Source organism: Merops nubicus, unplaced genomic scaffold (genome assembly GCF_000691845.1).
Source record: "Merops nubicus isolate BGI_N331 unplaced genomic scaffold, ASM69184v1 scaffold21384, whole genome shotgun sequence".
NCBI lineage: Eukaryota > Metazoa > Chordata > Aves > Coraciiformes > Meropidae > Merops > Merops nubicus.
In genome coordinates, this window is record NW_008603850.1 from 44,557 (window position 1) to 70,329 (window position 25,773).

General features: G+C 41.8%; 1 protein-coding gene across 1 annotated transcript; it reads right to left on the reverse strand.

The window, feature by feature from the left end:
- Nucleotides 1–8,084: 8,084 nt before the first annotated feature.
- Nucleotides 8,085–25,497, reverse strand: SLC34A2 (solute carrier family 34 (type II sodium/phosphate contransporter), member 2). The gene is made up of 13 exons (XM_008938825.1): nt 25,399–25,497; nt 19,713–19,827; nt 19,459–19,596; nt 18,753–18,881; nt 17,716–17,859; nt 16,977–17,088; nt 15,686–15,881; nt 14,835–14,930; nt 12,307–12,427; nt 11,429–11,596; nt 10,637–10,753; nt 10,425–10,549; nt 8,085–8,818 (listed from the first exon to the last, which is right to left on the reverse strand). Exons 1-13 carry the CDS (start codon nt 25,495–25,497, stop codon nt 8,243–8,245), a joined length of 2,136 nt encoding a protein of 711 aa, XP_008937073.1. The 3' UTR covers nt 8,085–8,242.
- Between the last annotated feature and the right edge of the window lie 276 nt (nt 25,498–25,773).

Here is a 25,773-nt window from a genome sequence, read left to right on the forward strand (position 1 = left end):
TATAACAATAATGAGCAGTAAGTACACGTGGATATTTGTTGCCATACTTCTTTTTTATAATTTTCTCTCCTACAGATAGATAGAATAAATATTTATCCATCATGTCCACTACACAGCTAGCTGAGCCAGTTTTAATTGTACATAAAAACTTTCACAGAAGTTACCTCATGACTAGGGAAAAGAGAGGAAAGAATAACACTACTGCAATAAAAATCAGTAAAAAAATCCTCAATGAATACATCTTTCAGCACACCACTGATGTACCCAAAATGCTCCCCCCTTCCCACAGGTCTCCTCTGGTTCAAGCAAATACCAGAGTATTTTCTATCCAGAAATAGAAACCCCATTCCCTGCTGCTATAGTACAATGGATTCAGATCAACTAACTGGTACCAAATGATGAGAGAAAAAAAAAAAAAAAAAAACACCACAACTCCTCATTCAACAGCCACAGTTTCAGGCTGTATGTCTCCAAGAGTATACTTACCTACCCCAAGCTAATCTTCAAACGCTTCAGCAGCTATAGCAGTGTCTAGATCATACCCTTAAGCACAAAGCAAGGGATTTTTATTGTTTTCTGCAGTCACTTTTCAGCTGTTTTCAATCACTTTGTTTTGCTTTAAACGGTCACCTGCTGTGCCCTAGGAGCCCTGATTTAGCTATTTGAGATACTTTATCTCTCCAGGGTATTTATTTCTCATCCATTCTAAGCTGAAAAGCTGTTTGAATCTTTTAGGTGAAAAAAAAAATCCCTAGCCCAGCTTAGATGGTGTTAGTTTGTAACCCAACAGGTAATATTTTGAGTGTTTAGTAGTTTTCATTTCTACTTCATTTGCTTGTTTACATGCACTGAAATACACATTATTATTTAAAAAACAAAACAATTAGGACTGCTTGTGTTATCTTAAACAGCACCAGTTATCCTACTAGTCATTTGCAGACCTAAGAGTGAGTGATGCCTATGGTGCAGTGCACACATGCAGGCACAGGCACGCTTTGAACGTTATGCCCTACGAAGGCTAATGTCAGTGCCTGTTCCCAAGGTTCCATTCTACTGTTCAGAGGGGAACTTAATTCTCAGCACTGTGATATTTTCTGTTAACTATAGCCTGCTTTGTTGAAGATGCTGTACATATGCTGAAGGAATTCTGCCATGCAGTCTCCCCTGTAATCTTTTAAAAGGCTGCTAAAACTTCTAAATGCTAAATGTGATGTGAAAAGGGCTCACTTTGCAAAATTGATCTATTTGAAATTTTGGCTTAAATCTGCTCCTGAGCAAGAGAGGGGAGCCCTCACAGCACTCCCTCCAAGTGCTGCCCTGTGCCTGAGCCAGCCCCAAGCCCCGAATGCGGGTGGTTGAACCCCTGGGAAGCGTGGGGGGCCCCGAGGCCCGGCAGCTCTGCCGTGCTGCTGAGGTGAGCGTGGGCACTGCCCCAGGAGAGCACGCCCGCTGCCCCATCCTGCCACCTCTCCCATGCCTTCCCTGCCACGGGGAGGCCCTAACACACAGCACAGGCTCTGATTTGCTTTTATGGGTGCTCTGGCTGAGTGACCCTTCCAGCTCTCCAGCTCAGGTTTTTGACCCAAAATAGTTTCTGAGATGTTATCTATAGTGTTGCTGCAGTAAGATTTTTCATTGACTGAACCTCTAATTAATTAGCCTTATTAAAAAATTGCCCTGTGGTGTGTCCTGAAGCAGATTATTAATTAGAGTGACAATGGCTGAGTAAACGTAGCTTCCAACGTGCCTCCCAGTACAGCGTGGCAGGGCTTCCCCCACAAGGACAACAAGATGCACAACAAGCTGATAGGATGCATGAAAGCCCCAAAGCTTGCAACAAACTGTGGTATGCTGCAGTTCCTCCCTGTCACCTGTTACACGTGGCTGAGACATCCTTATAGCTTTAAAAGTTGCCTTTCAGGGTTTACACCTCTCCGATTCACATCCAAGAGGGACAGCTGAATATGGCTAGGGAGCAAGTCAGTCTTACTAACAGAGGAGGAGTGTTCCTGCTGCTCTAAGGTGTGTCCATCACAGGGCAACTAGCTGCAACAGCAGACCACTTAACAAGCACCGTCTCCAAATTCACTGGGAAAGAGAGCTCTCGTTTTCTGGAGGAGCAGATGATGATGGTAGTCTCTTGCCTGACTAGGAGGTGTGGACAGGAGGTGCTCCATCACATCCATGACCATGAGGTAGCTAGAGAAGTCCTGCCAGCTCTGAGAGACTGGGTTTAGGATGCCTCACTGGGTTCACTAGCCATTTTGATTTACTCCAAAGGAAGTAAAACAGATTCCTTTCTCTGCATTTCAAGCTAGTGTTGAAATTGCTGCTGATTAATCTGAAGTGATCCCTGCCTGCTGTGATGTACACGCAGTCATTTAACCACCAGGTTCAACCTGTCACCCAGCCCCAGTATCAATTTCACCTCATCCAACCCTGAGAAGTCCTGCCCTATTTTGGAGCTCTCTTCCTCTAGCCCCACTCCTGCTCTGTCTGCAATTCATCAACCCCCAACATCCCAGACTTACAAAGTGGAAAAAAGATGGGACAAAAAAAAAATATATATATCATTCCCTGCCCCTATTTTTCTTAAGCTGAGTGAACATCAGTATGGAGGTTCCTTGGTTCAGCCGTATTGGCATGTTTGAGAGGAAGGGAGAAGAGCGGGCCCAAGCACAGAGGACTGAAGGCAGAGAGGGGATCCCACCTGAGCCATCATGAGCTGCCTTTTTCATCAGAAATGCTTCTTCTGTTACACATCCTCCAGCACAGGCCAAAGGATGTTCTGCACCTAGCAGCTAGGAGTAGCCATATGCTTCCCACTCTGCTGGGGATTGTTTGAGACTGTGTTCTAGCACAGTCTTTGAGGAAGACAGAGAAATTACACTGATAGGTAGCTTTAAGAATATCTTTTCAGGCAATATAATAGTGGGAAGCAACAAGCAAGAGTCAATACCATATGTTTGTGTTTGTATTATATGGCAACAGCAGAGCTAGCCGCCTGCTGGCAACCATTCGAGATCCACTGCCTGAGGCCATTGCATTACTCAGTTAAAACAGAGCTTAATGCTATCCTAGTTCACACGTGCACCAATTTCCCTAATGTCAGTTATGGCTTTACGTTGCCTAACCAGGGGCATCATTTGGTCTATAAATTGTTTGCATGTCCTGTAATTTATGTTTTGTGCATTGTGTAAAGAGCCCAATCTATCAGCTGTGCTGTTGGTTGCAAAATATCTTCTCCTGTAATTACTCTGGTTGTTTATGTTGTCTTAAGGTGCTCCTACACATTGTGCCGCGCAAAAATATTGATACACCCCAAAAGTGTAAATGGCAATTAGGGAATTTCATCAGGTGCTGAGTAAGAGGAGATGTTTGTGTTTTGTTTAATGCTAACCTTAGCTTTGTTTCTTCATCTTGTTGAAACACTTGGATCTCAGTTGTTAGAGGAAACCTGCTTAGGGACAGCTCAACGAAAATCAGTGTAATTACTATCCAATACGTAAGGTAAACACTCAGCTCTCTCGTATGAATCATGTGTTTCCTTTGTGGTAGAATTGTAACAAAGGGACTAAGATCCACAGAGTACTCACTATAAAAATATCATGAGCGGCTTCATACATACGGTGTCATGCCTTTGGCATGTGGCAACACCAGGATTGGCCATTAGCTAGAGGAAAAAACATCCGAATGCAGGTAAAGCGATTGCATGGAAGCACAACGTGTTGAACTTATCCAATTGAAGTGTGGCCTGGCATTCCCTGGTATGTGTACAGAGTATATCCTCCCTCATGCAGCTCTTGAAGTAATGGATTTTTGTTCAGTGCTGCTTGCTATTTATTTTTCACTGACCAGATCAGATCCTTTGCTATTGTGTGTTGGTGAAGCTACTGCCAATGGTACCACGCCAGTCTTCCAAACTCGAATAATTTTCTCTAAATCAGAGAACAGCCTTTCTAAATGGCATGCAGCAGGTCTTGAGGAGCTGACTAGATGCCAACAGCTACACAGTAAGCCGAAGAAAGAGATGATGAAACATTCTGCATTTCTGACTGAGGAGAACCCTTCACACTGGTAAGCCTGTTGCAGTTAAATGCAGTGTTGTCAAGAATTTGAAACTGGAGGAAGCAAACGTGAAGCCTCAGCAGAGGATAAATAGCACAGGAGCACCAGAAGGAGTCCTGGAGTGGACAGCATGGTTAGGTCACGAGCAAAGAGGACTGAGACCAGCTGCAGGAGCAACTGAGAAATTAGCTGCAGCATTATTTTGAACGTTTTGAAAGCTTCTGATCGGTGCAGCACCTCATGACATAGCTGCTGTGAAATACCTTTCGGCATTGCTGAACTTTGCCCTGGGTAGCTCTGCAAAGGGCTTGGACACGGAAAGGTGGACGGCACAACCTGTGTTTCCTGGATGCGCTGTGACTCCAGACAGACAGTGACTCATGGAGGGTGATTGGCATGTACAGATACAATATTTCTGCATGGGTGTAAGAAGCTGTAAGTTTTAAATCATGGGCCCATGCTGGGAACTGTTTATTGCATCTTTAGAAGGCAGTTTACACTGTAGTGCATAAATATTTGTGTTACAGGAAATACTTCTGCTATATTCATTTGACTGTAATAGGGTGTAGTTGGGAGTGACACTTGCTTTCAGAGCTGGTTCCTCAGCTACTGCTGAGCTCATAGTTAGGAATTCTAATGACCCTTTAAAATAGTCTTGAAGGCGCATTTCAGTACTTTTTATTTCTCTCTCTCTTTGTTTAATTTTAAGCTCCATAGGTCAAGTGTGTTTAAAAAAAGAGTAAGATGATATTTTTGCCCAATTATAAGCCAGACATCATTCAGGTCATGTTGTATAAGGAGCATTTTGGAAACACTCTATTTGCCCTCCTTCATGGAGGAGGGAGAATCTGAGCCTAGCACAGTGATACAGAGCTTTTTTTATAACTCATCATACATCCTGTTGTTAGAACAGCACTGGCTTTGCTCTTCCGTGCTTAGCTTCTCTGAGAACAGTCTGCAGAACCCTGACAGAAAATACCTTGACCCACACAATTGCCGTGAGCAATTAGTTTGGTTTTCTTCCATATGAAAATGACACACAGGCCTCTGGTGGTTTTCTTTAGTACTTGATGCTAACTGTATTTCTTGTGCATTTACATCAGCTCAGACTGGAATTTGTCTGCATGCTTATTTTTCTACAGGCTTCCATTATATGTATATAAATGGATATTACGAAAAGATCCCATTTTTTTAAAACTTCTCTTTATTTTTACATTCAATGCACGAGGACAGACAAGATGAATATTCATGACAAAGTATAAAGCCATATACGGTCCTCAAAACAGTTAAAAGTTATAGTGTTTAAGAGTTTAAAAAAAAAGTATTTTAGAAACCTTGTATTTCCAAAATTCCTTATGACAGCAAATTGAGATCTTTTAGAAAAGTGGAGTTCAACATCCTTGTGCATTAAGCCGTATTATGAAAGTATGTATGTGATTTTCATCTTTACTGCAAGAATTCTGTCTCTGCATTGCTAGCAATCTTTACGTAGCCTAATGGTGGAGCCAACAGCCTCCACAATATGCAGTATACACAGTTACAAACAATTTGAAAAGTTATATTACAAAATATACAGTAGTTCCTTTTTACATTTTTATAGATAAACATTGCATAGTTTTCAAATATGTGATATATAACACAATTGTGAGACTTCTTCTGTATAACTTACGAAAAATTCTGTACACTCAAATAATTATAAATAAAGTGTAAATATCTTTTGGTAAGAGTGGGGAGGACATACACCGGGACATATTGTGCTGTCAAGTGTTTAACAGAAATCTTTGTCAGAATCTGCCTAAAACAATGGCACAATATGGCCTGGAGCAAGGAGAGAGGAGAGTAAGAACCGAACAGGTCAGAGAGGGAAAACGTTACAATGAGGAACCATAAAGTACTGATATGACTATTAATTATTACCCTGATTATTTTGTAAAAACTGCTTTCCCACAGCTATTATCGCTGTGCTTGATGGCTTTGCTTCAAGATGCAAAATAAGGTGCACGTTGTTTAAGAAATGAGTTAAAATAGATTAAAATGTTTCCTGCTTCAGTGGGTGGTCAATGGAAATTTGTGATAAGTTGGAAAGAATTCTGGATATTTTTCTCATCTTTCTCAAAAAAAACAGAGCATGGGAAATGCACAATGAGATTTAAAGAAACAGATTCTGATAGCATCCAGAACTGTGAGAATAAAATTAAGAAGAATTACTGAAGATATAAAAATTCTGCCTTGAAAATGAGATGCCAACAAAATTGTTTCAGCTTGAAAGCTGAAGGACATGAAGGACATGGAAAATAATCTCTTAAATAACAGTTTGCCATAGTTCTGCTCTCTGCTACTAAACTCCAAAGAGCAGAATTGTCCCAAAATTAGATGCTTTTGGAAATTCACTCTGATGCTAAGCATTTTGTCAGTGGCTCACAGTTACAGAAACACTTGGAATTTCAGTATGAATGCAATTTACAAACATGTTTTCAGCAACACAGTTTGTTTAAATGCCAGTTTAAAAAAGTAAATTAAAACAATTTTCACTTCTAAAATGTACATATTTATCAGATAGCCAAATTCAACCTACTGAATTCCAGAGCTCTGCAGAAAACAAACTATTCAGAAGTAAATGTGTTCTAGCTGCACTGAGAGTCTGTGTTAAACTAAGGGTCTCCTCAGGGTTTTCTTTACAAATTTAATCTGCAACTCAGCCACGTAAATTGGCTTTAAATGACACTTGGCCTACAGCCAGCCACTTGATTTTTTTTAGCGCTACTGTGTGGACTTCAGATATTATCCCATACTCACTGATATCTCAGCTACTGAAGGCCAGCAGAAGTACGCAGTCCATCTTTGAAATGCTCTTCTTCTGACAGTGAAATGATGCCTCGTGTCAGCCCATGATTTAGAGCAGTCTCACAAGGATTTATTAAAACATCAGTAACGGTGAGATCTAAGCACAAGAAGCTTCCCAGCAAGAGCTACACTACCTATGGACTGACCATACATGGTAGAGACTACACTTCCTATGGGTTGGATTTGGATTGCTATATATAATTGCCAGTAAAATTCACATTTCTGAGGAGGGTGGTTCAGAGCACAAAGTGATGGTGCAGAGTGAACACTCTTTTCTCTCCAGTGAACATTACCACGTGTCCCGTGCTAGTCCTAGTCTGCTCTTCAGGTTCCCTCTTTTGCAGCTTTAAAGCCAGTCTCAACTGCTACTCTGAAAAGTCATTTTGTGGTTCAGCCAAACGGAGCCACAGTTGCACTCAGATCTTCTGGCACCAGCCCGGCCTTGGGTGGCTGTCTCCTCCCCTACACTGGCCACTTGTCCTCCCACCTACACCCTTCCTCTGATTGTAGGGTTACATGGTGACCAGGATTGGAGAGGGCCATCTAGAGAGAGGGATGGCCACACAACCACATCCTGAGCCCATGAAGCCCTTTAGTAACCACCCAGTTTCTTCAAACCCAGTGTTTAACCTTGAGCAGGCAGAAGGATCAGCAATTAACTTTTATGGCCTTTAGCTTGAGAGAGCAAAAGATTATAACTCCTGTACTTAGTGTTAAAGGAGACAGAGAGGGCTCAAAATGAGCTTACGCACACCCTTATGCCAGAGCAGGTCTCCTAGAGAGCTTTGGAAGGATGTCCCAGCGTTTTCTTTTCCTTCACACACATAGATTTTGTCCATACTGGGTTCTGTTTTGACCACTGCAGAAAGGCCAATGAAAATACTTGGATCTTTTTTTTTTCCCATTTCCAGAGCTTTTTAGCTATTATAAAGTAACTTCTGATGAATAAGCCAGTAGGTCAGAAAGGCTGTTCTACAAGTGCATTGTTTGTTTGCTTGTCTTTTAATGAAGTTTGAACTGATCACTACTCCTTTCATCCCTCTCTTCATGGGACTATAACAGGATTTCTTTTGTTTGTTACTGATAGCGTTGGATGAAGGTACCGCATAGTAGAACCTCCGTAAGCAAATCTGTTATTAGCTTTTCAAGTGATCACAGATTTTGTAGGGACTCTGTCAAGCTTGTTTGACTCCGTTCCTTGATGAGCAACATATCGCTGGCTGCAGGAAGCTAACACAACATTCACTCTGTCCTCAGTGCATTGTCCAAGGTGGTTTTCAAGAGCCTGACTGTCCTAAGTGTATCTCTGTTAATATGGCTTGAGCCATTACTATAAGGCCGTGTTGTTTGTGCCTGTTTTTTCAACAGAAGCTGCAGCTGGTGCCCTTCTTCCACCTCTTTCTTCATCAGCCATTGCAATGGTGTTTTCATAAACCTCCATAGTTTTTAGCTGCTTGTCTTTGGCAGCTTCCTGTTCTGTATTGACCTTGCAGCACTTGCAGAAGCCGCAGCAGTGTTTCCCACAGAAGGAGAGCGAAGACATAATTATATTGTCCCAGGGCTCTAGAGAGTGCATCCAGATAGGTAGGAAATCCCAGTTTTGGAGCTTCTCAGGCAGTGAATGTGGTCGCTTCGACTGCATAATATTAATTACAATCACAGCAATAAAAAGAGCAAACAGGGGAAGGCAAACACCCAGAAGGACTGGCCAGCCTGCCAGTGACAGACCAAATATAAACAAAGGCAAAAGAAAAAAGCAGACTAGAAGATAAAATATAGCAAACCATCTGTACTGGGCTGTTATGTTTCCCAGGGTCTTGCACATTCGGATTGGCAGACGGGTAAAAGGTAGTGGGTAAAACAGAATAATCCCAGAGACATTGAAGAAAAAGTGGCACAAGGCAATCTGGAAGCAAAAACATTTGAGAAGCTCATTAGCTAAAATGCCTTTAAATGCTCTTACCCACACGATAGTAACTTCCATTGGCACTAAGGCTCCACAGTTTGCCCTCCCCTCGCCCTCCACTGTTTTCTCTTATCTTTTGAGCTGTTATTTCACTGCAGGGACTTTCCTAGCATAAAGCAAGGACTTGATAATGCCTCACACATTGTAAAGATCACTGCCTACAAACGGGGGATATAGCATTTGGACACAAGACAAGCCTAGGGGGGATGGCGTATCTCCCCACAGATGGAGAAGTCTTGAAATGCAGCTTTCAGCTGCAAGAAATAAAGCTGACAAACCAAACAGCCCTCAGGAAACAGTCCTGGTGTTAGTGAAGCATGAGAACTGCTCAGTATTGGGTTCTGCAGCCAGAAGTTTTCAGTGAAATGATAGGAAGTATAAATTAGATATTGCTATTGATAAGTTGTTAATAGTATGAATCTGGATTTTACAAAAATTAGCTTAAAGTTTGTAGGGCACTGAGGAGATTTCTGGAACGTGATTTTTGTCTGGGTTTTGTAATAATAATTTGATTCACATACTGCTACGTTTTTTTTTTTAAAACAGGAACATGAAGAGATACCTACTTGCTAAAGCTTCCAGAAGCTGTTTTAGCAGAATAAACATATACTGAACAAACCCATACAGTCCCTGCTCACCTTTCTATAACTGTTATCCGACTAAAGTAAATATGAAAACACAGGAGTTTATTTTTAAAGTATGTTATAAAAACAACAAGTTATCATGAAATCTGAGCTGGTTCAACAGAGTATCTTCTCATTATTGTATCTATTCTATCACGCCTGAAGACAATGAACAGACTTCTGTAATTTCTGGCTTGATTGTGGCTAGTAAAAAATACTTACTTGTCCTATTCACAAAGGAAACTTCATTATCTTTTAATTCCTTGATGTAAGGGGTTCCTTCAAATATTACCTGCTACCTGGAATGTTCTTTACTGGGTGGTAAGTGGGAGCCCAAAGCCAGGCTGCCTACTTTTCAAATAGTCTGGCACAATAAGGAATTAATTAAAACCCACTCAGATTAGATTTACAATGAGAAAATAGATGCCATGATGCACACTGCAACCTCAGGTAGGTAGACAGCTTGCTGTCTTAAGGGTTGTACCCCCTCCACTTAGGTTACATGAGTCTCTGTACGTCTGTACACTACATGAACAGAGTTAGGGTCCTGAGAAGGGACTTACAGAAATTAGTAACCCTCATAGGGGACTACCTAAGAGGGTTGTCAGAGATGTGGGCACTGAATTCCAAGCTGCAGGGACACACACACACTCAGGGGTCAAGTGGCCCACCCTGTCTCAGTTCTGAGCTAATTCGATCAGCACAATTTACAAAAGCAAGGTTTCCTGTATGTTGACATTCTGGAAATGGTAATGCAAACTTTTTGCTCTAGCAGTTGAAAAGAACGAGCTGTCATTAGTAGCACACAAAATCAGGCACGATATCCATGGCATATTTGCATCAGAGCCAATTTTGTCGGGTTTTTTCCTTCAGAAAAGTTGCAGCTTCTAAATGAAGTCAAGGAAGCATTGGTTTACACTGACCTGTAATGAATATTTTAATGTACTCCCTGGACTTGCTAAAGCTGCAAGTATAGCTGTTGTGGTTGTGCCAATGTTAGCTCCTAAGGTAAGAGGATAAGAGCGCTCGACGCTTATGACACCAATGCCTAGGAGAAAAGAAACAGGACTGAGCGGTTTCAGAATGATGGAGAAGGCAAAACATGAGGAAAAAGAAGGCAGTATTGACAACTCACCAACAAGGGGTGTAATAGCAGATGTGAAAACAGAACTACTTTGGACAACGAAGGTCATACCAGCCCCTGCAAGCATAGCCAGGTATCCAGCTAGCCAAGTGAATGGAAATGGGAAATCTAAAAAAATAGAGGGAGAACATTGTCTTTAGCATATGAGAATGCTCTATGTAACAGGACCACAGAAGTGAAAAGACTATCAAGCATTTCAAAGGTAGATGTATTGTTTGCATATTGTCTCTTAAATGACGATTTTTGAGTCAGAGTAAAATAAACACATTTGCATCAATGGATCCAGGCTGAAAAAACACCTGGAGAACACAGGGAAAGACAGAAAGTACCACTATGCAGGGCTGCCTTATTTAGCTGCCGAGAGGGTTAACAGAGGGCAAGCAAGGGGAATTAGATCACAAATCACTACAAACTTTTTTTCAACTTACTTTAGAAGAAACATGCAGACTCTGTGCCAGAGAACACGACCTCAGCATTTCAGTGCTATCTTTTGAGGATGGGAACGTTACATTTTGAACTGGTAATGATTATACATCAAGAAACAGAGTCTGGACTTTGGTCTCTGTTGCTGTTAATCTGCTGCAGTTTTCAAGGAAGCTGTTCACTAATAGATTTTTAAAAGTAAGAAAATAACATGCTTGGGAGAAGTCTTGGGGGGGCAGGGGTGAAGTGATTTTTTCTTTAAACTGTTCTATAATACCTGCCAGAACAGGAGATATTAATAAATGTGCTCAGTGTCCTTGTCATTCCTGAAAACAATCTTCATGAAAAGCAGATAATTACCAGTGTTGATTGTCTTCTTGATAACGCTGGCCACTTGTCCTTTAAGAACAGAGTTCAATAGCTTAACGATCATCACTAAACAGGAGCACAGAACAAGCAGGGACAAAGCCAGAAGGATGAGACCAATGGCAAGATCAGGCAGGTTTGCGTTTGCAAAGAGATGCTGGCCTGAAAAAAAAGAATAGGAAAACCACATTTTTGTTTCTGATCCCAAGCTCAGCTCTGGTTCTCATACATGACCCTAAGAAAATGGGACCATAACACACAGAACTTGAGGAGGTGACACAAATAGTGAAAATGCTGCTTCCTTTGGCTCCACAAAGGCCATGTCTGAGAGGGCGTCTTGTAGGGATAAGTTTACAAAATAGACAGTGGGCACCCCTGCAGGGCACGCAGGAGCTGGGTGACCACGTGCAAGGGAGAGGGATACAAGAGGGTGAGGAAATTCTGGTGTGCTCCAGGCTGGATGGCGGGTTGGCTCTTCCCCGAGGCGGCTGCATGCCTGAGAAGGGCTGTTGAAAGTCCTGCAGGGCATGCATAGTAATGGAGATATCCGAGCAACCATTACAGCAGAGTAACTGTAGCTCCGAGTCACCTGAACAGCGGGGGGTGACATGATACTGAAGACCTCAATTACTGGTATCAGGGAGCATGGAAAGAGATCCATGTGCAGCCAGATACCGTGATGATGCTGGTAACTCCAGCTGTAGCTCTAACAGGGCATGGGCTTGCGCTGACAGCACCTGCCGCAGGACCTTCTTTCCACATACAGGCGAGTGCCTCTTCATGTCCCTCTGATATACTACCTGCTAACACCATGAGAAAGCTGTACAAGTTTGTAAATCTATTACTGAAGGAGAAATAGTCCTACTACTTACATTTACTGATATTTTCTGTTTCAGTTACATTCTTGATGGTCCATGTCTTATTTCCGTCAGTCCAGCACTGGTCAGAAGATGTGCAGTTTTCTGAAGGTGAAATCGTGACATTCTGCAGTGTCTAAATAATGTCAGACAAAGCAGATTAGTTCATTCACCTACAACACTTCATTAAGAGCTTATGCAAGGCTCTAGTTTTTTCCTACAACCAAGCATTTATCGACTAAATGCAGATTTGTAAACTGGAGTGCAAGCTAGCACCACGTTAATGACAAGGCAACATTTTTTGCATTCTTAAAATAAATGGTTGTGCTGTTACCCAAGTCAATCAGTTTAACATTTAAAGATTAAAATATCCCCAAAACCTTTTACATCGTAATAAAAATAGCACCAAGTCATCAGTAGCTAAGAATGTTAACTACTGAAGTCTGAGTTTGTGGAATGAGGTTTCTGTCTGGCTGCAGCTGGGGAACAGTGGCATTTCTTTTCCAGCTAGTGCCACAGCGTCCTTGGGTCAAAGACAGACCTCTTTACAGTCATCTCAGCTGCAATTCATGGCCTGGAGAGTACTGCACAGGAGTGTGATCCCGTGTTCCTTGTCTGTAGAGATAGGGGTGCTGCTACCACTTTCCTTTTTAAAGCTCAAATGCTACAAACTAATTACTAGCACTATGATTAGCATCAGCATTACTGAGCTGAACCGGAATTTCAATTTATACCACAATAAAACCTCCCTTATAAGATCTCCTAGCCCAGATTTCTTGCATTCTGACACTAGGTCCATAAGTCCTTACGCAGATTAAGGAAGAGTTTGCTGACTGAACTGTACGTCCCCACAAGAGCAGCTAACAGCCAAATGGACTCTGAATCACACTGCTGAACAGGAGGTATCTTAAAGATGTGTTTGAGTGATCTTCTTTTGCAAAAACAGAGAAAGAGAAATCAAATTTTCTTGCTGGGCACTGCCTGCAGACACCCACATTTGCATTCCCCCTCCAGCTGATGCAGCTTGGAAAAGCCGAGGTGGATCCAGTGCCCCCCCCATCTTTAGGGAGCACCTGGTCTCCGGCCTCCTCAACAAATCAGCCTTTACAAACACAACACAACGTTGTTTCTTGCCTTCCTGAAATGGTTTCAGACATTTGAGTTTCAAAGCAGCTGCATTAAATCAGAATGTTTATTCTTATGTTTTACCTTAAACGTATGGGGTCTGCATGTTTTTATCCCTCCCATAAGTGGCTTTAATCATTTGTGCTAGAAATCAGTTTAACCTGCTAGGAATGTAAATAATTTCAGTGATCTTCCTGTTCCCCTACCAAGTTCAAGTCAAGCTTGTAGGGGTATCATGTGTTTTTGTAATCTGACTATGTGCTTGGGCAATACTTACACTGACAAAACATAGACAAATAGAGAAAAAAATGTGTATATGGAAATGAAACCCTCAGCCTACACTTTCCATATAGTTGCTTGTCTTCTGGGGAGGGGGAGACAGTAGGACTCAGGGGCTGAGATCTCACAGAGACTTGGGCTGTGCCTGCCCAGGCAGGTCAGCGACGGGCTGGCCAAGTGCGAGCTGGGGGCCCGGCAGCAGGAGAGCTGCCCAAGCAGCACACCTCTCCCAGAGGTGAAATACCCAGCTCCTCAGCAGCCTGACCCAGCAGAGTTTCACAGCTCTTCACAGAGCTCTTCACAGAGTTAGCACAGCTCTGCTCCTGGAACAATCTCCCTAGCAGGATTTCACAGGCCATCCAGATTGTCCTTCCACAGCAGCTGGGCTCCTCTAAAAACCCAAACACTTAATTTTAGCCTCCACTGTGTCTCCTTAAGTATCTTCTGCCTCAGGACTTCAGAAAATACTTTTCTACAGGTACCAACAAATAGAATAATCTAATTAGAGATCCAAGGGATATTTAGTGCTCTAATTGTTAGTTAGCTGAACAACACAAACCAAAGACTCAGTTCCACGGTTTCCCAAGATACTCATTGGTGTTGATCTGGGCAGGAGATACCTTCAAGCTGCAGTGTTGCTTGGGTGAAGAACAATGGGACATAGCCCCACAGAGGCTTTCTCTGAGGGCAGTTTTCCAAGAAAGCTGCAAATAACCAGCTGCCACCAGATCACCCTAAAGCTCATGAGACTAAAGCTGCTTATATCAATAGATAGATAGTGGACAAAAAGATCTTTTCATTGGCCTATACTGCACATTTTTTCCACTTTCAGGGAGTTGGTAGGAGTGTTTAAAGGCACTCAGATGTCAAGGGAGCAAAAGGCTTGGCTCCAAACCACCAGTTCTGATAAGCAAGAGCCTGCCTGGTACCGAAAACAACTAGGTCAAGCTCACCACTTGTATCACATACTTGGTTTAAGGGGAGCAAAAGCTACATTAAATTGTTCTCATTCTTTTTCTGCTGCAAAAGAAAATACTCGTTTAAAAATCTAAATTCATGGTCTTATGATAAGGAGTGTCAGGTATAGAACAGTAATATATTTCCCTAGGAACCTGCAATGAATTTAGCATGATACTCACCACATTGGTTTTAGTTACACACCAGACCTTTACCAGGCTTTTGTTTTTTGCTGATTCATCATTTGTAGCAATTGCATTTATTACAGATTTATCAAGCTTTAAAAAAAAAAAAAAATAAAAAAATCAGAAGAAGCATTATTCCAACTTGCACAGACACTTCTGTTCAGCTCTGCTCAAATAAATCCCTTTGGAAGCTCAGTCATGTAAAGCCTGCAAGACTGTCTCTAATGCTGGAGCTGCTGCCCAACAGGTAGGAGCGGGTTTACTCCCAGAGAAAGGTACCACTCTACATGCACAAACACTGTCTCACTCTTCCCAAATCATCCATCACCACATCTCAGCCTTTCTGTTTAAATAACTACACTGACATAACTGCCTTAATACATCTACTGTCATCTTAGGAGCTGTGCACATCCCCTCTGGCCTCCATCTGTCTTTCTAAATGTGTACAAGTTTTCTGCCATTTCAGTGTCACCCCTTCGAGTCCTATGCAGATCTTCTGGATGTGCTAGGTTGTCTCAGCTGGTACGATCTGTCCATGTCTAGGCAACAGGCTGCCATCCCATTCTTCCCACATGGCTGTATTTGTCCTCAGCTGCCTTTCCAGTCCTCCTAGACAGGTCTGTGATCATTAAAGTGCAATGTGGGGGGGAATAGAAATAGGAAATATAGAGATGGGGCTTTATGAAATGTGAATAAAAAGAAGAGTCCATCTGATAACAACCTTTACCTCAAGGACACAGAGATGTGAGTAGGAACAGCAAACTCCACACAGCCCCCATATTCAGAGTATTTTGATTAGCTGTGACTGAATAAAGTAAGCAGCTTCCTTGAAGAGATAAAGAGCTTACCTCAATGATGAGCTTTGTAAAAGGGTCTGTGATAACTTTTAGTAGCTCAGGGGCATCCTCACCACTTTCAAGATGAAAGGATTCAACGATAACATTGGTGAGATGGTAAAGATAGCCAGAAATAACTTCAATGGGCAACAGTGCAAATACAGCAAGCCAGTTAAAGAAATCGTGGATCGTTGCCCCAGCAAAGGCCCTGGAAGAAGAAATCAAAACACAGAGCTGCTGTGAACAGCATGTGCACAACATCAGTTAAATATGAAACCATAGCAGCGGGGTCAGGATGGGAGTTATTTCTTTTCTGGGGGCACAGGAGAGGGCTATTTTGCTAAGTTGTCTCCACATCACCAACTGACTGAGAGAGCCAGCCAAGGTGAGTTGAAACAAGACAAAACAGAAAAGGCAAAAGTGATCTTTTACACGAGGCTGCCGAGAGTACTTGTCTGAAGAGAGAAGTGGCTGTACAGCACACATTGCTTTGGCTCTCACCCATTTTTGGTACATTTTTAATCCTCAGTCAGGTATTGGCTCTGGGACCTGTTCTCCATCACTCATGGGGGAAAATGGCTCTTTGCGGCCCTCTCACACGTTCTTGCAAACTGTTGGTGCACATCTCCCTTCCAGTGTCTCCTCCACACCCTGAGATGTCACAGCTCTTTCCTCAGAGGCTTTGGCTAAGCATATTTCATGTCTGGTATGCCAGAAATTACAAGATACCAATGTCTTATATCCCTCCCGTGTTTACTGCCCAGCTATGGTAAGCCATGAGCTCTCTCACTGATAATGTCAAGTGGCAGTATAAAAGTTGTCACTTTATATATTTGATAGCCAGAACACTTAATTTCTCTACAGTTATCAGCTCTTTTTTACCGTAAACGTAAAAAATCTCCAACCCTGAAGATTGTCGCTTTCAAGGAGAGTAGACCAAAACACTGTAATATTAATTTCTTGTACAGCTCTTCCCATAATTAAGAGACAATAAAAGGTGGGTGGTATGGTAGGAGCAGCTGAGAATTTATCCTTGTGCAAGATCTAATTAAAAAGGATGGATTTCTACAAAAACACAAAACTTTTAAAGGAACTCAGCACGCTTTTCTTTGTCTATATGAAGCTGTGTATCTAGACAGGATTATACTTTGGCCATGGCCATGCTTGTGACTTTCCTAACTAGACATTCAAATTTTGATCAATAGCAAGGTTCAATGGCTGGGGTAGCGATAAGAAATATAGAAGAAAACCTATGAAGAGAGAAGAAAAGCAGCTTCTCAGATCTAGTGTTTATGTACAATACCTTCTAAATTCATTCCTGTCCCCAGCTTGCATGAGTGCCACGATGGTGTTTGTAACTGAGGTGCCAATGTTTGCCCCCATTATAATAGGAATTGCCGATTGCACAGTCAGCACTGGAAAGCGGAAAAGGAAGCGTTGAATGAAAAAAAAACAAAAACAAAAACAAACAGATCATCACCAAGCTCTCTGCTCCAATGAAATTTAACATCTATTAATGTCACTGGGACCCTGACTTCTCTTGATGTAGATGGGACCAGGTGCTCCAATACATATGCTGTTTGCTCTACACAAGCCCCCAGGGAATGTGGTGCTTCCACAGTCCCCTGATACCCACTGAAACTGCAGCCCATGGTTATCCCTCTCAGCACACCTAGAGAGCCTGAGCAGGATAAAGTCTCCTTCAAAGGCATTTTCTCACTTACTGCAGAATTTTCAAATGATGCCACAGAAACAAATGTAGTTTGGCAACTGGGTAACATGACAAAAGTAGGCAGGTACTTCCAAGATTAATGTGTTCAATGCCAAGGCTTGCAATGATTGTAATTGCAGTTGTGGAAATAATATTATTCATTATTAATAATAATAATATTAAAATTTTTCTATATTTTATACAAAACAATTTTCCTGCAGTCTCTACTCTTACACCCAATGCTTCTACAACTCAAACACAGGTGGGAATGCTTGCATTGCAGATCAAGATTTATGACTGATCCCTAGGAAGATACTGTAAGCAGACTTACGTGTGGAGGACACCATGCTGACCACAATGGATGAAGAAGTGCTGGAGCTCTGGACCATAACGGTCACCAGAACTCCAATCACCAATCCCGCAACAGGATTAGACAGCACTGAATCATCTTTAAAAATGTCCCCTGCTGCCTTACCTACAAGAAACATATTCTCAGAGTGAGGGAAGTGCAACGTAAAGTCCATAGGAATTATCAGAGCATTTAATTAAAGATCATTCAACCATTCAGTCAATATATGTATAGCCTTTCTTGACAGCCAAAAAAATATACAAGATGATGTAGCACAGGGATCCAAATTCTGAATTCTGAGCTTCTCAGTTATCAGAGAATACTTTGTATTCTCTCATTTCAGTGGCTGAACCAGCTCCACTGAACTCTGCAGAGAAGCACATAAAACTACAGCCATCAGAGGAATGACTGTAGGACAGAAAAACAAACATGCATAGATTTAAAAGTTATTATTGCCTTGATATTCTTGGTTACTGCGTCAAGGAAAATTGCTTTAATAACTCTGAGTAATTCTGTTCCTCTGTCTTTCTGTGGTGCCAAAAATCAAAAATACCTCCACAGATGCTCACATATTTCTCTGATAACTGCTGCTGCATCCATCAGCAGAATTCAACCCATGGAAATAGGTAAATGTAAAAAATACTTTTCAATAGTTTACATCTTTGAAGAGTTTGGGGAACATTTCAGTGCTGGATGCTTTGACCAAGAGCAGAATTTTCATATTTCACCGCGTTGAAATGTATTTCACATGGGACAGATTTATGTATTCATGTAAACTGTCACAAAAGTAACAGGAACCCACTAAGAAATTGGGGCAAATAATCTCTACATTGATAGGTCTTTGGAATTTGGGAAACAAAGACCCTTTCAAACAAATGAAAGCAAGTCTTCAGCAGAGCTACATCCTTCTGAATCTATATCTCAACACATATATCTATGGAGAATGACCTTGAAGAGTGATACTTGTAATTTACGGCCTTATTCATAGTTTATTCTCAATGTTTTAGGCGTTTTCATACCTCCTACCAGTTGAAAAGCAGAGCTCAGTACATCCAGAGAACACACGAACAAGTAGAGTAATCCAAGTAACATAATAAACTTCCCTATCCCGTAGAGTACACGAATGATTTTCCCTTTTCTATCCAGTTCTGCAAAACAAATATATTATGCATAAAAGACTTGCTTGATGTACTTGTTCTCTCTGGAATAGTCTAGCAAACAAGCAGAGACTACAGAGTCAAAGACAGTGTTGTGACCCCAGACTGTGATTAAACCCAAAAGAATGTTCTTAATCAGATTTTAACTGCAGAAGTAGATAGTTTGTTACCTGGTTTTGCTATGTAAAAGCCTTTGGTATATGACAAAAGCCTTATGAAGTCTGAGATTGACCCTTGGTTTTACACAGTCATCCTACTGAGTAAAGAGAGACCAGTAGGAGCCTGTACATAAAATAATATTAGGTTTGGATTGTTCTCCATATACCTCCTTGTGTTTTAAGAAGGCTAATCAGTATGATTTCCAGATTCTCCTTAACTGACTAAATATAGTATCCTCATTCTCTAGAGGGGAAGGTGAGACAGAGTGTAAAGCCTACAGCTGAAAACTCCTCACATCTTAAATTCAGTTCTGCAGCAAATATAATTTTAGAAAAATGATAGAGACAAAGAGAGCAGAAATGGTGGAAAAAAATAAATGCAGGTATCTTATTTACTGAGAAATGGCTACCTGACCACTTGACCCCAGTGTCCTGCAGTTCTGGCAGAGCCCATGGGTCATCTTCTTCTGGCCTTGTCTCATCTATCAAGGCTATTGTGGAAAACGCAGGTTGAATTTCCCCTTTATTTGCAAGTGAAGTCACATTGCCTGATGAAATAGAACATAAAGAAAAAAAAAAAAAAAAATGCTTAATCACTGTCCCTTTTCTCCAAGAAGCCCCCAGACATATGTGTCTCTGTAACTCACAGGTAAGCACACGTTACCTTTGTGATTTTCTCCTTCTTTCCCAGCCATGTTCTGGTTTTGTTTGGATGAGTCCCCAATATAGTTATTGGTTTCAGGCTTTTCCACCTCAGGCCAGGGAGCCATGATCTGTGGCTAATAAAGAAGTGCTGACTAAAGTGCACATGCAGTCAAAATATTCAACTTACAACAAGGTATGTCAGAAATCTGATTAATTTTAAGAGCAAAAGAGATGGAAATGGAACAGAAGCAACTGATCCTTGAACATAGCTTTTTACTAATCCTTATGAATTATTACTTTATTCACAAAACTGATTTCTCAATTATTTCTTAAGTCACACAGTTGATTTATTTGTGCAGTTCATATGATTAAAAAAAAAACTATTCCCATCTTGTGCCTGTATTTTTGTTCACTTTTAATTGTCATGAAAGCAAATATTCTTCTGCTTTGCAAACTTAAGACATTTCTTAAATTAATTTTATATCCTTTCAGCAAGAAGTCAGAGGACTGTTTTACTTTTGTCCACATTCTGCATTTAACTGACTGCTTTTACCAAATCGGTAGTTCAACACGCAGACCACAGCAAAGAAAGTTCTTTCCTAAAGCATTGCCTAGTTTGGGTTGTTGCCTCTACTGGTTCATTCCCATGGAAGCATGGAGGGGAATGTGACCCTGGACAAGGTGCAGGAAGACCGCAGGGTTTTGATCTCTGGCATGGTGCCTGCTGAATGACTGGACAAAAGTGTATCAGACAGCAGCAGCCGTTTGAATGTCTATATCTGTCTGTAACCCACGGCTGATGCTGCAAGTGAAGCTGAGTTAGTGGCAGCAAGGTCAGGCCCACCCATCTCACGTAGGCTGTCTGAGCTTCCTCTTTCCTGAGCCCTTTTGAGCGTCTTTGACATGCACTGTAGTAACAACAAATAATTACTTGAAAAAGAAGATATTACATGGCCAAATCATGCCAGCACAGGTACAAGCATATGTGCCAGACCTAGCCCAGGCACAAGAGTAGGAGGCAGCAGCTGTTCCTTGAACCAAAACCCACAGGAGTCCTACGTATTTACCTCACCAGTATTGTCAGCCAGAGGGAGCAACATGAAAGAGGGAGGTGACCATGGGGAGCTACCTTTATTTCTGCCTTTCCCAGCTTGAAAAGGTGTTGGTCAGTTCAGCCAGTGTGACTGAAAACTCAGTGGAAAGGATGGAACAAGTTGACCCTATCCAGAAAAGCTTCAACTTCAGATCTGTCTCTTCCACTCTCTCTGCTACATGAATCGGTCAGTGTGCCAGGCAAAGCTGCCCCGTGGCCACCGCATCTGGCACCTAAATGGCTGAAACTTCAGTGACCAAATTTGCCTGCAATGCTCCTCATAAAGAGGGCACTTGTGCCCAGTCTCCAGAAGTCTGTGTTAGCATTGGTGTCATGCTGCTGTAAACAAGGTTCACCTGCATTTAACAGCCACTCTGAGGTATTGTTTTCTGGCCCTCAACAAATAAGAGAGTATCTTCCCTTCCACATTAGCAGGAAAAATTACTCTACAATCCCTTTAGCAAAAACTATGCTTTTACACATTCTTTATCTGTGGCGTAAGATCCAGAGCAGCTCCCAAGATACACAAAGCAAGATCTCAGAACAGATGGGATAAAATCACTCTTGCTTGTTTCAACAAGGGTTTCCATCTGCTTGGAGCAAATTCCAGTATTTTCCCCCATGCCAGAACAACCTCCAAGCCCCACCCATGCCAGAACACCTCTGTCTTGTTAAACAAGTTTCATTTATACATATTCAGCATTTAAAGAGCTCCAAAAAAAATAACTACTCAGCACAAGTGCTTCTTAAGTGAAGTGTGATCGTGAAAATACACTGGAAAGTCAGGTGTGAAGCTGCATTGACAACATATTCCTACCATGAAGAGACACAGAACATAATGGACACCACCAGCCCTAGAGACGCCATCAGTACTTTTACAGCTCTTCTAATATGTACAGCATGGAAATGAAGGATTCAGCCTGCGTGATCACTGTATGGAAACTGAGTTGATGCATTCACTGGAGAAACTGGAGCTTGAAAACTTCAGCAGACAAGCAGCCTCTATATCTACTAAATAAACTCTTCCCATTCAAGAATTCAGCAGGGTATTTTTTCATAAGCATCTCCTGTGTTCCCGAGGCGCTCAAGATCCCACAGGTATGTCATATATTATTAATTTTGCTTTATGTGATTAAACACCATAGAATGAGTGTTGACCACCTCTGCAGAGGAAGTTTTTTTGGAGGTATGCATAAAAATTTTTCATATGACCCCTAGTCAACCTCTGATTTCGGAAGGTGGACTTGAATACTAGAGGTCTTTACAGTGTTTGCCTTCTACATTTGGGTTTTCAGAGGTGTTACTAGAACAGCCCATTCTATGTGATTGGTATCAAGGCCTGATGAGAGCAGTACCATCTAGATCCTTGAAGTGCTACCAAAGCTGTCAGCTTTCTCCAGATCCCAACTCTTGTTAAGAGGGGTGGCTGAGAAAATAGTTTACAGCCACCTGATACTCTGTTTGCTAGAGTCCTGGCCGCAGCTACTTACTGTTAATTAACCAGTGTGACACAAGGATAGGCTACTTTCTGCAGTTTTCCCTTCAAAGAATTCTTCCTTGGCTCAAATACAGACATTAACACCTTGCAAAACCACTCAGAATAAAATCTGGGTGCTGTGGAGGAGCAGAGCGGTGGGTGGGCAGGCAAAGCTAACTGCATCGTTCCTTGGCAGTCGATAGGAGCCTTTGGAAAGGCTGACGTCAGGCGTGACACAAAAGACCAACGCTGTTGACACAAGATATAAATAACACCAAAACCCCCCATAGTGGTTTACTTTTCGTCACCAACATAACCACACCGGGTTACGTGAGAGAACGGGCAGAGGACGGGCTGGCGAGGACGCGCAGGGCAGCAAGGCGCGACGCTCGGCTGGGTGCCCCGCCCCGGGTCCAAAGGCAGGATGGGCACAGCTGCTGGAAGAGGTGCCCGGCGTGATGAGCTCTGCCCGTCCCCACGCCAGCCCCGGTGTCGCAGCGCTGCATCCGGCTCCCGGCTCAGCCGGCAGGACGCGGGCCAGGATGCTGGCACCCAGGGCGTAGCCCTGGAGCTCGGGGACGGATAAGCACCGGTGCTTTGAACACCCATCTGTTCGGAGCTGGGCTGAAATGGGAGCTAATGTCCTCCTGAAAGTGGCAGGTTAAAGTATGCTATGCATATTGCAAAGGTCTGAAAACTAATGCCTGCGCAAACTGTAATCCAGCCCCTTTTGGTGAAACCTCCTGGCAAATCCTCTCACACCATCCTGTGTGCTCCTTTTGTTGTAAGTATAGGCTTTCCTCACCTTCGGAAAATGCTAACTACCTGTGACATCCTTTCTAACTCCCAAAGAAACTGAAACCTCTTACTCCTAAGGGGGAGATAGATGGAAATCAATGCCATTGAAATTCTAAAATAAAACGTGAGAGAAAGTTGAAACTAAATTAGACTCTCATGGTTTTTATATTCATACTGATTCTCTCACTCTTTGCAGCATTTCAAAGAGTTAAAATCTCTGGGGAATTATCTGAGCAACACTAGGTGTCATGCAGTTGCCCTATGTTGCATTCCTCAGTGACTCACTGGACTGCAACAGCACTGCCTCTCTTGCAGGGCTAGACTCTCCGTGCTTCTCAGTTTTAAATCAGGACAGTTGTAAATTTATTTATTTTGCTGGACTTAACACAGAGAATACAAACTACCACTTGCATGTGCCTGGATGGTATTGTTTGTACCTCTCCACCCGTGACAGCTCACTTAAAGGCCACATTGTGCCTGAAGTAAGAACTGTGAAGCAGTAAGCCTTAAAGAAACCTCACCTTCAGGGGAACAGACCCAGTCAAACCAAGATGAAATAAAAGTTGCAGTATATTCAATACCAGCTAGTAATCACTGCGACAGCCACCAACATGACCGTACGTGTGCCTACAGGTTGCTCAAGAGATCCAAATCAAGTTTTGGGTTCAGGCAGACTTACTCCTGTCTTGCTCGCTGTCCTTCTCTCTCAACTCTTCTATAAACCCACATAGCTTTCTTGTCATTTACCACCAGGCTACAATTTTCATGTTAAGAACAGATTTATCAGCTAACCTGATATCTGACTTAAACATTAATATTTACCACACATACTTCATAGGAATAAATATCAAGCTACAAAGCAATCCTTCTTATACACAGTCTGGAGCAATAATGTCTTTTTCCCCTCGAAATGTATCATTTCCAACACAGAAGCACGTTACGTAAAGACAGGAAAGGAAATATCCTCAGCCAGCACAAAGTCATTCAGTAGCTTTACATCAGCTGAAAATTTTGCCCCAGAACCTGTTCCATGGCAGCCACAAAGCCCCAGGTGCAACAGAACCGGCAACGACTTAACGAAACACCAGCAATGATTCAGCCTTGCTAGGAGCAAGTCTTGTCTTTGCTCTGGCACCAGCCGCTTCCTTGGGGCTTTTTCTCTGAATAAGTAGGCAGACTTAGCCAGGATGTGAACTTTCAACTAATACAGCAGTAGAGGAAAAAATAGATGTGTGAAAGCTAAAAATAAAAGAGCATTGTGCTCACTACTTATTCCTATGGATCCCTATGACTTATTGCTCACAAGCTTGAATCTCACACATAACAAAACAAGCAGCAACAAGAACCAATTCCTAAGCAAGTGCATAAAGAAAACAAATCCCAAATATTAATTTTTGCATTTACATTGAAGCAAAGCACTGGACACTGCTAGGAAGGAACCAGAGCCAGGAAACATCAGTGAACTAATTGAAATGTCTAGTAGGTATTTAAATAAAACAATTACTTTTTTAGAATAAAACAACAACAACAAAATAATAACCCCACCAACATGGAAATACAACAGTTCTACCCCATCCTGAACATAAAGCACGCAGTAAGGAAATGAGAGACGAAAAAGTAATGACATTAAAAAGACTTACTGATCTAATGGAGGAGCTGCTAATAAAAGTTACTGAGAAACCAGTTGGTTTCTGCCTACTGCCACATTAGTTGAGCTAACTACATTAGACTAATGTATTCCTTTTACTTCCGTGTATCAAACCGAATTAGCATAAGAAAATGTTTCCATCAAGAATAGCCTGGCAGAGCCATAGTGCAGCACACAGACCTCACACACTATCTGTGCTAACACACCAACTGACAGTATTTCCTTCCAATGTTTCATTAATCGTATCCCAGACATTTTCCACTATCCAATACCACTGATTACTATGACTTAAAATCTCAATTCTTTTCAACCCAAATAACAGTTAAATCAGTACTTTCTTAGCCTACAAGCAGTTATTCCTGTGGGTTTTTGACAGCTGCTAATAAAATGCTTTTTCCTTTATCATATTATAGAAAAATAAATCTAGTTATTTGCAGACAAAAAGTGGCACCCTTTGTTTTTTAGAACTATGACTTTTTTAATCACGTCCTTAAAATATAAATGCAGTTGAAAGAGCAGAAGGTGAAATTGGTAACAAGTGGATGACATTTCACATGCCACTCCAGGTCCCCACCCTAGCTCTCTGTTGCAAAAGCAGAGCTTTGGATTTGTAAGCTAAATAATAAATAAATAAATAAATAAAAAAGAAAGAAAGAAAAGAAAACTTGGTCTTAGTTTTTCTTACTTACCGCTTCTATATTCCCAGACAACAGAGCGAACAGATCAACTGGGCAGCCACTGAAACCTGCAATATATATAGACAGGTGTTGAGCAAAGTTTGCTTTCATCACTGCACACTAACATTCCTATTTTATAGTCCAGAGGCACTGCCTACTTGCAACTTAATGATCACAATCAACCTTTTTTTAGCAGGAGTGGGCAGCAACGAAGACTGATAAAACTATGGACTATTTCACACTTATCACATTCTAAAAAATGTCCCATCAGCATTTAAGTACAAGTTACTTATGTGCTCATGTGAATGCTGGGGAACGGTTTGTTCCAGCCTGAAAAATTGCCGTCCGCCTGATTTCAGTAAATCTTTTTTCCAATAATAATTTTTA

Bases quoted from the DNA above. Each gene is read 5' to 3' on its own strand.
- SLC34A2 (XM_008938825.1), bottom strand. From the start codon at position 25,497: ATGAAAGCAAACTTTGCTCAACACCTGTCTATATATATTGCAGGTTTC. The intron at 18,882-19,458 runs GTAGCCATTTCT...TTTGTTTTGCAG, and splicing joins CACTGGGGTCAAGTGGTCAG to AACTGGATAGAAAAGGGAAA. The intron at 10,754-11,428 runs GTAATTATCTGC...CTATTTTTTTAG, and splicing joins CAAGAAGACAATCAACACTG to ATTTCCCATTTCCATTCACT.